This window comes from Ovis aries, chromosome 4 (genome assembly GCF_016772045.2).
Source record: "Ovis aries strain OAR_USU_Benz2616 breed Rambouillet chromosome 4, ARS-UI_Ramb_v3.0, whole genome shotgun sequence".
Taxonomy (NCBI): Eukaryota; Metazoa; Chordata; class Mammalia; order Artiodactyla; family Bovidae; genus Ovis; species Ovis aries.
The window spans coordinates 14,257,283-14,271,609 of record NC_056057.1 but is presented as its reverse complement, the minus strand read 5'-3'; the positions used below and the strand labels follow the sequence as shown (position 1 = coordinate 14,271,609).

Sequence of the window (14,327 nt, the reverse complement as noted above, 5' to 3'; positions counted from 1 at the left end):
CAGTAAGATCTAGGAGTCACTGCTTTTGAAAAGCTCTTCAAGCAGCCATAGCATGCCACCAGGGAGGACAGTCATCAGCCTGAGAGCTGGAGGAAGGGAAACCAGTGTGTTTAGAATCGCTGAGCACCGTGCCGGCTGCTGTACATTCGCCATCTCTTTGATCCTCATGACAAGTGAGATGGTTCGACCAGCAGTGACCGAGGCTCTGTCGTCACACGTGACGCTCAGCTGCCCCTTAACCGCTCTTGGCAGCACGTGGTGAGTGTGCATTGGAGTTCTGTTCTGTTCTTCTAGAAGATCCAAGTACATGTGTGCTGACTGCTCTCTATTCTACCCTTGGTGGACATGGTCTTCCCTGCTTTTGAACTTTTAAAAGTCAGCCTCAGGCTAATTCCAGCTCAGCAAATCCTTCCCAGTAGATCTGCCCCATGGAACAGTTTTTCAATTTTTATTTATCTTCGCAACATGAAAACTCAAGTCCAGAAGCACAAACACAGTCCTTTACTGTGCCCTCAGCCCTGGTATCAGGCCAGGTCCCTTTCAGCTCTTCGTTTTGCCTCCCTTAGGCAGCTCCCTCCCTGTCACTTGGAAAGATGCAGGTGCAAACTCACAAAATATTCCAGGGCTGTAGACAGGCAGGGTTGGGTCTTCTGGCCCACCTGCAGGTCGCAGGCGTGTGAGCAAGGTGTGGCTGTTCCGAGCCCTAGAGCAGGGGAAGCAGCATGGCTTCGTGTGGGCAGAAGACCCCAGCAGGCTCTCCTTCCCCTCTAGAGGGGGGCCTTCTGTGGGGCTTTTCATGAATCCAAACCAGGTTTTCTCTGCAACTTCCTAAGTCACCCAGGAGAGATGAAGATGATGGGTGAAACATGAGATAAGCAAGTACAGACAGGGAGTCGGTGGCTGTCTAGACAGACTTCTCCATAGTTTATATGTGGGGAGAGGGGAACATCCTAGACTGTTTTTAAGAATGTGTGTCTTGACTAAGTTTGGTAAAAATGGAAAAATGATTTGATTCAGACAGTTAAAGGATGAACATTTTTCTTTGTTTTTTGTTTTTTTGGTTAACATTACCTCTCGTATTAGATAAGTTATGCAGCAATATTTATTTTTCTTTATGGAAGCATCACATGGTCTATGTGGAGGAAACAAAAAATATAGCAGAAAAGAAAATAAACCATCTGTATCTCTGCTGCGTGATGGTCAGGGATAGCAGGGAGAGAGGCATGCGTGTGTTTGCACATCTGAGAGTTTTTGCTTCATAATGCGTATTGAGTATCTCCCACCTTATTCTTATTGGCAGCATAATATCTCATTGCAGGCATATACTCAAGGGCATTTAATCTGTCCCTTCCCACTGCATATTTATGTTGTTTCTGATTTTTATTTCCAGGTATTAAACAATACTTCAGAGGCCATTCCTATAACTGGTTTTGATTAATACAAGCCATTTTCTGAGGGCACACACGTTGGTAGGATCAAAGACTCTAGCAAGAAGTAGTTTGGTATGAAATTGACCCAAACTGTGCCTGTTACCACAATAGCATCTGCTAAGCTGTAAACGTCAGCACCGTGTCTGTGGTCTGGTTTGGTGATGTGGCTGCGTAATGAAGATTCTGAGCTACATGCGTGTGTCAGCCTTAGTTTGGAAGATATAAAAATGTAATAAGTTTGAGACAAGGAATAACAAGTTGAAGTATAGTAAGAATGTGATTGCTTATAATAAATATAGGCTTATAGCTTCAAAATAGCTTAAAATTTCCCTTAGAGTGTGCACTTTAGAGATTTCCACAGATGATCTTGGAGGTGCGGCGTCCAGCCATTTGCCAGAATGAACACATGTTGTTCGTAGTTCTGGCTGTAATTGATTTAATGCATATTTTTTTTACTACTTTAATATGTATCTTATATGAAAAGAACAATTCTATACTCAGGTTAATACAGAAATAAAATATAATGATACCTAAGTCCGTAAAATGGTGTTTGATGAGGGATCTGATTTTTTAAGAGAAGTAAAATAGCTTTCATCTAAGTTTGTCTGTTCTCTGGCAATTTTTGAAATAGTGATAGAATTGTGAAGTATTTATTTTAAAAAAAAAAAAAATCATGGGAAAGCCCGTATTCTCCTTGCCCCCTTCCCGTGCTGAGGAAGGCACAGTCGTTGTCTCTTTAACTGGACACCTCTTGACTTTCACTTCGTGGCTGCCTTCGTGTGCTTGGCTTTGAGTCTTGTGGTGGCAGTTGATTGCGCTTCAAGGAATGTTTGTCACTGTAGCGTGAGGACTTGGGGGAGGCCAACAGGAGCCTCTCTGTGTTGGACCAGGTCTCTGGTGTTGGCTGTCTTTCAGCCTCCACGTGAAGGAAACAGAGCCTGACTCAAGTCCTCCCAGGCAGGCACTGTATTTTGATTCAGACTCATAATCGCTGTTTTAATTGTTGGGGCAAGAATTGAAACTCCAGTCTATTGAGAATAGAATATTCTGCGCTCCTTTGAGGAGAATCACTCATCTCTTCCTGAACCACCCTGCTTTATACTAAATCTTTTCTTTTCCTCCTTTTTTAGGCAGGGGGCTCCCAGGTGATTTTCACCAACCCTTTGGAAATTGTCAAGATCCGTCTGCAAGTGGCTGGAGAGATCACCACGGGGCCCCGAGTCAGCGCGCTGTCCGTCGTCAGGGACTTGGGCTTCTTCGGGATCTACAAGGTAAGTCCTGTTAGTCATTTCTTGGAGCGCATGCTCATCTCCTACACTAGTGGGTGTTCATTGGTGTGAAATTGATTCCTCATATTCGTGTACCTGGAGAAGGTCTTCTGCCAGAGCTCATAGGGCATCTTAATGCCTGTTAGGGAGAGGTGTCCCTTCCTGGCATCTGCCAAGTAGCTGTCCTTAGAAGGCATAAATCAAGGATGAATATGAAGCCGTGATCCCCGCACACAGTTTGCCACGGCACTGGCTAGAGTTTTGTTTGGATCTGTTCACTTGCAGTTCAGTTCAGTTGCTCAGTCGCGAGGTCGACTCATGGGGTCGACTCTTTGCAACCCCATGAACCACAGCACACCAGGCCTCCCTGTCCATCACCAACTCCCAGAGTACACCCAAACCCATGTCCATCGAGTCGTTACTGATGTAAAAATCTGGTTCTCAGCTCCGCTGCCCACGAATGGCAGCTGCCAGGCTCACGGGGCGCCATCTTGCAAGGGAGACGGGCTGAGTTCCGTTTACCCCCACATGTGAAGCCCGTGCTAGATCAGGAATTTATGTTCCAAACCTATCCACATGTGTGCCTTGTCACAACTGTTTTGCATGCTAGCCATTTATCATTAAGGAAATACATTTTGAGAACAGTTGCAAAACAAAAACTTTAGAAATTCTTCAAATTTGTTATTTACGCTTTTCTGCCAAATAAGTTGTAATGAACTAGAACTAAGCTTTATATTATGTCCTGCTATAAGGCTTCATCAAACATAAGGTGTTCACTGTTTTTCAATGAGAAGATTTTTAAAAAGCAGTTTCATGGCCAGTTTGAATAAGTAAACCTTCAGGGATTTAAGAAGGTAAGTCAAATGTCTACTTAAAATATCTTTCATTTGTTTACATGTAGATATATAAAATCACATTGTATAGAATTAATGTAGCTTTTTTCTATGTAAACGTATCTAGAAAAATTTAATTCTTCATATGAGTTTTGAACCCGTTTCATGATCACCACTTACTCCACATTTTAAATCAGCAGTTCATACGGTTTTGCCAAGCCTGCCATCTTCATTTTCATTCCACGCTGGCAAGAGGAAGGCCTTTTGGACGTTGTATAATACTGGCCCAGGAAACCTTGTCCCACAGACACATAGCATTAGAGTTGTTCCTTTTTCTTTTCTATTCCCAATTTATCCTGAATGGATATAAATGGTCCATGTGTACCATACTGCTTTTGCAAGTGAACTTTCAATGCCTAGTTTTGCCATTCAGCACAGCATTTATAGAAGTATCCCCTAGGAATATTTTTTTTATCCTTTTCAACTCAGTTTTTTAGGTGACCTTGGTAAACAGTCAGTGTGAGTGATAACCGAGGTTGTTTCAAGCAAGTCTGCCTTCCTCACCTGGAACTCCATACTTCTCAAGGTCAAGTAGTGGGAAGAGTGCTTGAAGATCTGAGACTTTGTGAGGATCAAATATTAGGTGATGCCCTCTTAGTGTTTGGGGGAGAACCTCGCCTTTTGTGTGGACATCTTGTAGTGTTTAAGAATAAACATGCTGATTTTTTTTTTTTTAAGTAATTTTATTTATGTATGTATTTTTGGCCGTGCTGGGTCTATCAAAATACAGTGCCTGCCTGGGAGGACTTGGGTCAGGCTCTGCTTCCTTCACGTGGAGGCTAAAAGAGAGTCAACACCAGAGACCTGGTCCAACAGAGAGACTCCTGTTGGCCTCCCCCAAGTCCTCATGCTACAGTGACAAACATTCCTTGAAGCGCAATCAACTGCCACCACAAGACTCAAAGCCAAGCACACGAAGGCAGCCACGAAGTGAAAGTCAAGAGGTGTCCAGTTAAAGAGACACAACTGTGCCTTCCTCAGCACGGGAAGGGGGCAAGGAGAACACGGTCTTCCCAAAACACTAAGAGGGCGTCACATGATACTCGATCATTGCTCTGCGGGCCTTTCTCCAGTGAGCAGGGGCTACTTTCTAGCCGTGGTGTCCAGGCTTCTCTCTGCCGTGGCTTTGCTTGTTGTGGAGCACCGGCTCTGGGGCACCTGGGCTTCAGGAGTTGCAGCCGTGGGCTCAGTAGTTGTGGCTCTTGGGCTTAGTTGCTCTGTGCCATGTGGGATCTTCCTGGATCAGGGATCAAAACCCGTGTCTCAAAGCCCTGCACTGGCAGGCAGGTTCTTCACCCACTGAGCCACCAGGCAAGTCCTAAGCTAGTTTTTTTTTTAAAGTAGCGCTTAAAATGCTCAGTGTGATCGTGCAGTGGAACACAATGTGATAGCTGTTTCATTTACCAAATTGTGATCCAGCTGTAAGAAATAAACAGTATTGTCATGAGGCATAGCATTCATCATCAATTTGAAGAAAAGTCATCTTCTGTTCTGAATTTTTAGGCTCATGCAGACTTCCACATGATATAGCAGCATGTCATTTTGACAAGATGCCAAGCAGTCTTTCAGTGGCTTGTCTGGTAAAAAGCACTTAGGTGCTATGGCAATGACTGCTATCGAAATGTCTAGATGGATAAAATGGTAAAAACGTGTTTGCTGACACAGAAACAGAGACTGTTAAACTACCTGCAAATTTTTCAAGACTCAGACTCAGTCCTTTTCATCTTCATAGTATTTCATAATCTTAATCCTCTTTAACGCCCCTTGGAAGGAGTCAGTCTCCTAATTTTGTAGTTAGGAGAACAGAGGTGCCAACGGTGGTATCTGAGCTGAAATTGAGGCTCAAAAGTTTCTTGTTTCCACTTTTGTGCTAAAATGGCTTTCTTGACATGAGCAGGATTGCTCAAGTTTGAGCAAGAGACCTCTCCCATATAAAGTTAGTTTAATTACTAGCCTGGTGGCTTAATCTAGTTCAGAGGCATTCCACAGGCCTGGCTGCTGCTTTTCAAAACACTGCTTTCGGTGTATTGGTAATTACCAAGTGAAGTCACTAACAATTTGAGCTTTGAGCTTCTGGAAACTTGATTGCCTGGAGAGAGAATGACCTGGCAGTCAGACCCTTCCATTCTGCTGGTCACGGGTGTCCTCAGCAGATCAGCAAGTACCCTTCTCCACTCAGTCTGATTGGGCTGTGTCGCCACCCTGGCTCATTCTCATTTGTTTTGTCCCGCTTTCCAGCCTTAGGTTTTCTTTCCCGTGAGTTTCCTTTTCTCTGGGCTTATCTACTTTACCCCAATCCTCCCTGGTCAGAAATCTCTATTGATTCCAGATCCTGCCTTGGAGGGGCATTGCCTGGAGAATCCCCATGGACAAAGGGGTCTTTGGGGCTACAGTCCGTGGGGTCGCCAAGAGTTGGACACGACTGAGTAAAGGGACTTCCCTGAGGGCCCAGTGGCTAAAGCGGCATGCTCCTAGTGCTGGGAGCCCAGGTTTGACCCCTGGTCAGGGAACTAGATCCCACATGCAGCAACAAAGATCAAAGATCCTACATGCCTCAACTAAGACCCGGTGCAGCCAAATAAATAAAATTTTTAAAAAATTTCTTTTTTTAGGGCTTCCCTGGTAGCTCAGCTGGTAAAAAAAAATCCACCTGCAATGCAGGAGACCCCAGTTCTATTGCTGGGTCTGGAAGATGCCCTGGAGAAGGGAACAGCTACCCACTCCAGTATTCTGGCCTGGAGAATGCCACAGACTGAGGAGCCTGGCAGGCTAGTCCGAGGGGCCGCAGAGAGTCGGACGTGCCCGAGCGACGTTCGCAGCTTCAGCATCTCTGTGTACTGTGCCAAGTCGTAGCTTCAGCATACCTCTTTTCAGTGCTCAAGTTTTCTGTTTCTAGTCTTGGTGCCAAGTAGAAAATTGTCAGTGACCTGGGGTGACTAATACTGTTAAATCTGGTTCAGTGTCCCTCTGGGTGGGTCTGGAAAAAGAGGACCTCTATCCTAGTTTGGGGTGGAACAGATAGTCTTCATTTTTCCTTCCATTGCACCTTTTGTTTGCTGCTGTTAACATGACAATGTGGGATCTAGGAGGGGTGAGGGGAGGCTCTGTCTGTGTGTTTAGACCTGCAGTGTTTAACCTCACTTAATTGGACTTAACCAGGCTTTCTGTTTTTCTCCTGAATTGACTTGCAAAATACCCAGCTATTCTAACTGTGACTTCCCCAGTAAAAGGTAATTAGAATAGTTGCTTTGGATATACATTTGCAACTGAAAAAAAATGTGGATGTGGTAAACATTTCACATTCCTAAAGCTAGAAATAGTTTAGATAGAAGCGGACTCTGTAAACAAAGCACCCCCCCCCCCGCCCCCATTTTGGTAACATTTAGAGAGTTACAGCTCAGAGTCCACAGGTAATTGAAGTAAAGGCAGGATAATTAATTGTCCTTTAAAGAGCTATTTGAATATAATGTAGTTTTTAAAAATCTACAACATATACTACTTTTCTTAAGAAACCATGAGTTGGTGTTTCCCTTTCATTAGGTAACTAAAGTATACGCAAAATAAATTCTATATAGATAAGCGATACGTATCTACTTTTGATTATTGCTTTTCCTTAGGTGCCAACAGAGCTTTATTTAGGGCATAAATTGCACCCTCTTAATGAAATAGGATTTATTTAATGTTAAATGGCAGCACAGCTAAGATAGACTGAAAGATGCTTCCTTATGAAGCAATGGAATAATTCATGGCTCTTTTTGAGAACAAAAAGTGGTCAGTGAAGCAGTGATGGTAAAGATCCATCAAGCTTTGTTGAAAATTGTTTCCAGATTGTGTAATTGCAAATTAAACACTTCCATCTAGCATGGAAAGTCACCTAGGAATCTGAGCCCTGTCTGCTGTTTTCTAATCAAAGGTCTCTGCCCCACTGCATTTGACAGAGTGAGAGGTCCCTTCAGTACCCGTGGGGACAGATGCTCAAGTCTCGTATATAAAATGGTGTAGAATAATGAATACAGTTGGTCCTCTGTATGCACAGCCTTCACATTCAGCTGTATATTCCATCCAAATTCCTGGATGTTGTATATGTGTTCTCATTCGAAGCGTGTATGTAAAGGAGTTACTGGAGCTACTGTTCATAAAATCAGAAAGGAAGTAATGAAACAGTTCTTGATTCAGTTCAGTTCAGTCGCTCAGTCCTGTCCGACTCTGCGACCCCATGGATACTGCAGCATGCCAGGCTTCCCTGTCCACCAGTAGCTCCCAGAGCTTGTGCACACTCATGTCCATCGAGTCGGTGATGCCATCCAGCCATCTCATCCTCTGTCATCCCCTTCTCCTCCTGCCTTCAATCTTTACCAGCATCAGGTTCTCTTCTAACAGGTCAGTTCTTTGCATCATGTAGCTGAAGTATTAGAGCTTCAGCATCAGTCCTTCCAATGAATATTCAGGACTGATTTCCTTTAGGATGGACTGGTTGGATCTCCTTGCAGTCCAAGGGACCTTCAAGAGTTTTCTCCAACACCACAGTTCAAAAACATCAATTCTTGACTTCTCAGCTTTATGCTCCAATTCTCACATCCATATATGACTACTGGAAAAACTGTAACTTTGACTATACAGACCTTTGTCAGCAAAGTAATGTCTATGCTTTTGAATATGCTGTCTAGGTTGGTCATAGCTTTTCTTCCAAGGAGCAGGTGTCTTTTAATTTCATGGTTGCAGTCACCATCTGCAGTGATTTTAGAGCCCAGGAAAATAAAGTCTGTCACTGTTTCAATTGGTTCCCATTTGTATGCCATGAAGTGACAGGACTGGATGCCATGGTCTTCGTTTTCTTAATGTTGAGTTTTAAGCCAGCTTATCACTCTCCTCTTTCACTTTTATCAAGACGCTCTTTAGTTCCTCTTTACTTTCTGTCATAAGAGTGGTGTCATCTTCATATTTGAGGTTATTAATATTTCTCCCTGCAATCTTGATTCCAGCTTGTGCTTCATCCAGCCCAGCATTTCACATGATGTACTCTGCATATTAGTTAAATAAGCAGGGTGACACTATACAGCCTTGACATACTCCTTTCCCAATTTTGAGCCAGTCCAGTTCTAGCTGTTGCTTCTTGACCCGCATACAGGTTTCTCAGGAGGCAGGGAAGGTGGCCTGCTATTCCTGTCTCTTTAAGAATTTTCCACAGTTTGTTGTGATGCACACAGTCAAAGGCTTTGGTGTAGTCGATAAAGCAGAAATAGATGTTTTCCTGGAACTCTCTTGCTTTTTTGATCTAACAGGTGTTGGCAATTTGATTTCTGGTTCCTCTGCCTTTTCTAAATCCAGCTTGAACATCTCGAAGTTCATAGTTCATGTACTGTTGAAGCCTAGCTTAGAGAGTTTTGAGCATTACCTTGCTAGCATGTGAGATGAGTACAGTTGTGCAGTAGTTTGAGCATTCTTTGGCATGGCCTTTCTTTGGGGTTGAAGTGAAAACTGACCTTTTCCAATCCTGTGACCACTGCTGAGTTTTCCAAATTTGCTGGCATATTGAGTGCAGCACTTTCACAGCATCATCTTTCAGGTTTTGAAAGAGCTCAACTGGAATTCCATCACCTCCACTAACTTTGTTCGTAGTGATGCTTCCTAAGACCCACTTGACTTCACATTCCAGGATGTCTGGCTCTAGGTGAGTGATCACACCATCGTGATTATCTGGGTCGTGAAGATCTTTTTTGTACAGTTCTTCCGTGTATTCTTGCCACCTCTTCTTAATATCTTCTGCTTCTGTTAGGTCCATACCATTTCTGTCCTTTATTGTGCCTACTTTTGTATGAAATGCCCCTTGGTATGTCTTCTTTTGTTGAAGAGACCTCTAGACTTGATTATTCTGCTAGTTATCTCAAAGGGATATTGTTTGGTCTTTTAAAGTAAAATACAAGCCTGTTTCAAAACAAAATCAAATAATTCATAAATGTCTGTGAGAAAGTAAAATTTCCTGTTTACTCCTTACCATTCTATTTTGTCTTCAAAAGATTACCACTGCATATATTTTTATAAATAATTTAAATTTTTATTTATTTCTCTCCGCTCTGTCTCTCTCCTATCACAAATTGTACACACACACACACACACACACACACACACACACACATCAATGTTATATCTGTTTTTTAACAAAAACAAAATCCATCTGAGCACAGTGTATCTTAATGCTCTTTTCTCATTAATAACTGTATACAGGTTTTTTTTTTTTGTTTTTTTTTTAAGCAGTCTCTTACTGATGAATACTTGTTTCTAGTTTGGGGACATTACAAGCAATGACAGAGTGAATATCCCTGCAGATATTGTGATATACTTTTGTGAATAAATACAATGAATCCCTAGCAATGAAATTGTTAGGTCAAGGGGCATGTGCAGTTGTTAGCATTAGTAGATTTTGTCAAATCCCATCAGTTTATCACTTTAATGTTAGCAATATACAAATACGTCAGAGTAATTTCTCAAGATAGCAGTTTATAAAAATACCTGCTCTTATGAGTTCTTAGCCCCACATAAGGAAAACAAGTGTTTAGTCATGACTTGGAGGACATCATGCCATGCTAATTTTCTAATATCAGGGGATGTTTATATGGCTTTACAACCACCAAAGCAGTAATTCATCCATCCATCTCTTTCACCTGAAGCTCTGTGAAAGCCTCCTTGTGGGTTTCTCTGTTTCTTGACTCCCTCAAGTCCATAGTTCCCACAGAAGCCAGAGTGATCTAAATTTAAAATATAAGTCAGATTAACTCATTCTGACTGTGTGCCTGGCACTGGTCTAGTCGTTTAGAATGTCTCTAGGAAAAGCCAAGTCCCTGCTGACACTCATGTGGATAAAAGAAGTCAGCCGTTCAGAAGACTGTATGACATCAAGTGAGGCTGAGAATCTTGAAGAAACAGGAGGCAGGATGAAGGGCTGGAGAAGGGCCGACTCCAGATGAAAGTGGGGGTGGGGGTGGGCATACTTGTAATAGGGCTTCCCTAGTTCAGATGGGAAAGAATCTGCCTGCAATGCAGGAGACCCAGGTCCAGTCCCTGGGTCGGAAGATCTCCTGGAGAAGGAAATGGCTACCCACTCCAGTATTCTTGCCTGGAGAATTCCATGGACAGAGGAGCCTGGTGGATCCCAGTCCATGGAATTGCAGTTCAGTTCAGTTCAGTTGGCCAGCCGTGTCCGACTCTTTGCGACCCCATGAACCGCAGCACGCCAGGCCTCCCTGTCCATCACCAACTCCCGGAGTTCACCCAAACTCATGTCCATTGAGTTGGTGATGCCATCCAACCATCTCATCCTCTGTTGTCCCCTTCTCCTCCTGCCCCCAATCTTTCCCAGCCTCAGGTCTTTTCAAATGAGTCAGCTCTTCGCATGAGGTGGCCAGAGTATTGGAGTTTCAGCTTCAGCATCAGGCCTTCCAATGAACACCCAGGACTGATCTCCTTTAGAATGGACTGGTTGGATCTCCTTGCAGTCCAAGGGACTCTCAAGAGTCTTCTCCAACACCACAGTTCAAAAGCATCAATTCTTCGGTGCTCAGCTTTCTTTATGTTCCAACTCTCACATCCATACATGACTCGGACATAATAGAGTGGTTAGAAGAGCATCTCTAAGCTGATGATATTTGAGAAGAAACCAGAGGCAAGAGGAGGCTAGTGTGCCCGACAGAAACCATGTCTCTGGTGGAAACCTGTCCAGCAGCGTCTGTGCTGCTGCATGTAGACCCCAGCCCCGGCCCCTTCCCTGCCAGCCCTTCCTCTCCGCCCTGCTCCCCGGCCACCCCACCCCCTCCAACCGCCTACTCTGCTCACTACACTGGCCGCCTTTCCTCTTCAGATCCTTCAGGCTCATCCCTTCATTTTCAGTGGCCTGAAGGCCCTTCCCCTCACATCTTGGCTCCTCGGATACCTGCTTGGAAGGACACCCCGTCCCTGGCTGTCACATCCCCTCCTCCGGGTCTCTAAGTGGCCCATCACCACCTGACCCTCCCCTCTTGTCTCTCCTCCTCCAAAGTGAACTGGGATAGAAGAGACCTCACTTGCTCACTGCTGCGTCCTTGTGACAGCCTCTGGTGCAAGAGTAGACATTTGATCGGTATTCGTCGAGCAAATGAATGGTAAGCAAAAGCCAGGTGTTGCCATATAGCAAGGATATGAAAGCACAGAAAGAGGATAAGTTGGCAAGTAATGACCAAAGACAGCTAGGATACTGGGGCAGCTGAAGGTGAAGGAAATAGCAGATTAGGTGAGAGAGTGCTTTCCTGAACTCTGAGGCCTCCGTTTATTTATCCACAAGCTTTGCCCTGCACACTGGGAATATGGGAGTGAATTCTAGTGCATACTTTTAAAATGATTTATTCATTTGGGTTTGCTCGCATCTTCGTTGGGCTTGCAGACTTCGTTTGCTTGCATCTGCGTGGGCTTTCCTCCAGCTGCGTCAAGTGGGGTCCCCCTTCCAGCTGCAGTGTGTGGGCTTCTCCTGTGGCAGGGCGTGGGTTCTAGGCACACAGGCCTCAGTAGTTACGACCCACAGGCTCCGTAGTTGGCGGCGCATGGGCTCAGTTGCTCTGTGGCTTGTGGGATCTTCCTGGACCAGGGATCGAACCCGAGGCTCCAGCATTGGCAGGTGGATTCTTTACCATTCAGCCACCAGGGCATCCCTAATGCAGGGTTTAACAAGTAGTTTACCATCTTGTGGGAGCAGTCAAACAAGTAACGAGATCATTGAACTACAACATGTGCAGTTGAGAAGGGCTGTCAGAGGGTCAGCCATGCCCCATTCTAACAGAGATGGAGCTGACGCATAGCAAGAAAGCCAGGAAGGCTTCCAGAGGGGAGACAGCATTGAAAGATGAGGCGTAGTTAGCCAGGGGGAAGGAGAGACAAGTGGCATGATCGGGTTTGTGTTTGAGGAGGGGTCATTCAGCATCAGTGTAGAGAGTGCCGTGTTCAAGAGCAAGAGGAAGGCTGGGGATGGTGGGGAGGAGGGATGACCATGGCCTAAACTAGGGAGCAATGATATGGGGGGGGGTGGATGGGTGTGTTTTGGGGGGCAGGTGATCTGTTTAAAAGGTATGTGAGAGTTAGACTTACTGAGTCTTAGAAAGTAATGAAACAAGAAAAGTATAGGAAGATTAAAAGCCAGATTTCTGGCTTGAGCACCTGGGTGGCTGATGATACTGTGAATTTTGTAATTTCATAATATTTGACAAGCTGCAAGAGACCTTAAAAAAACCTTCTGTTTGGTGTTACCTTTTTAACTGAGGAATCAAAGCACAGAAATCTCAGGAGAATCTGCTAGGTGATTGGCAGGTGGAGGCACGGCTAGGACCGAGACTTCTCCTGACCCCCTTTCTGGTGGTGTTCTTACTCTACCCGCTGAATGTAGGGCTCAAGCCTTGTCAGAGGATGGGGGCTTGAGATGTTCTTTAGGGGTCATGTGCGTGCAAGAGGCTATGAGAGTGGGTAAGACCCCCAAACTTATGGGACACCAATTGTGGAACTCGACAACTGCCCTCATTTGGGTGCAGGGATAAGTAAGTGTGGGGCAGAGGGTAGTAGAAATAGCTGTCCAGTGGAGAACTGGGAGGAACAGGTGGGAGCCCCAGGAGTGACGAGCTGGAAGTGGAGGAGAAAGAGGTGAGTGCTTTTCAAGTCCTGCAGAGACCAGGGGACTGAAGTCCAAGAAAAGGACTGTGAACTGAAAGATGGAAGTCACTGGTTATCTTTCAGAAATCAATTTAAGGAGACTGGCAGAGCTAGAAATCTGGAGGAGAAAATATTCACAGATTCAAACCACTCAGCCTAAAGATTTTACTGTGCAAAAACGAAAGGGAAAGCATACAGCAACTGGAAGAAAAAATGGAGCCGAGCAGTAATGTTAGCAGGGAGGAGAGGTTGGGAGATTTATTGTTGTTGTTGTTGTTGTTGTTTTTTAATTTTGTTGGGAGAACCATGCCTGTCTGTAGACAGAAGAGTCACTGACGATGGAAGGATTTGAAAAATCTGAAAATATAGCAGGGTCAAATATGGTGCTAGGACTTTCAGGAGGGGCGGAAGCAGGGTCCAGTCTTAGGTGTGTATGTGTGTGAGTGAGTGTGTTAATGTGTGCACACAAGCTCTTTAGGGCCAACGCTCACTCTGAGCTAGCCCTCTAACTTTGCGCTTTATACAGTTTACATCGTTTAATCCCTATTACAGCCTATGATGGGCTCCCCTGATGGCCCAGACGGTAAAGAATCCATCTACAATGCAGGAGACCCGGGCTTGATTCCTGGGTCGGGAACTTCTTCTGGACAAGGAAATGGTAACCCACTCCAGTATTCTTGCCTGGAGAATTCCATGGACAGAGGAGCCCGGCAGGCTATGGTCTAGGGGGTCGCAGAGTTGGACATGACTGAGCGACTAACAATTACTTACAGCCTATGATGCAGATAGTTGTTTTGTTTTTAAGCAGTTCCAAGTTACCGTTGAGGAAAGGAACGCGTGATGGGTTTAGGTAATTTTTCTAAGGTCCTATACCTTATAAGGAAGTGGGAGGCTGGGTTTCAGACTCAGTGCAATCTCTCTGTGGAACGCAAGGTATCACACAGAGATATCAAGGCGGGTAAGAGAAAGCCTGTGCCTGATAGATAATGCAAGGAAGTCTAAAGACAAGGTTCCGTGCTGTGCACAGATATGGAGCAGTGCACAGGTCTGGTGTCATTGTTGACACTTGC

The 14,327-nt window shown here is 44.7% G+C and overlaps 1 protein-coding gene across 3 annotated transcripts in view; it reads left to right on the top strand.

The window, feature by feature from the left end:
• The window catches only part of SLC25A13 (solute carrier family 25 member 13), a 230,810-nt gene that overhangs the window by 191,988 nt on the left and 24,495 nt on the right, over nt 1–14,327 (top strand). For all 3 annotated transcript variants that reach the window (XM_012176365.5, XM_004007743.6, XM_060414491.1), the window contains exon 14: nt 2,561–2,701. In XM_012176365.5, coding sequence (XP_012031755.1) covers nt 2,561–2,701 — 141 coding nt within the window. The remainder of the gene's footprint in view (nt 1–2,560; nt 2,702–14,327) is intronic.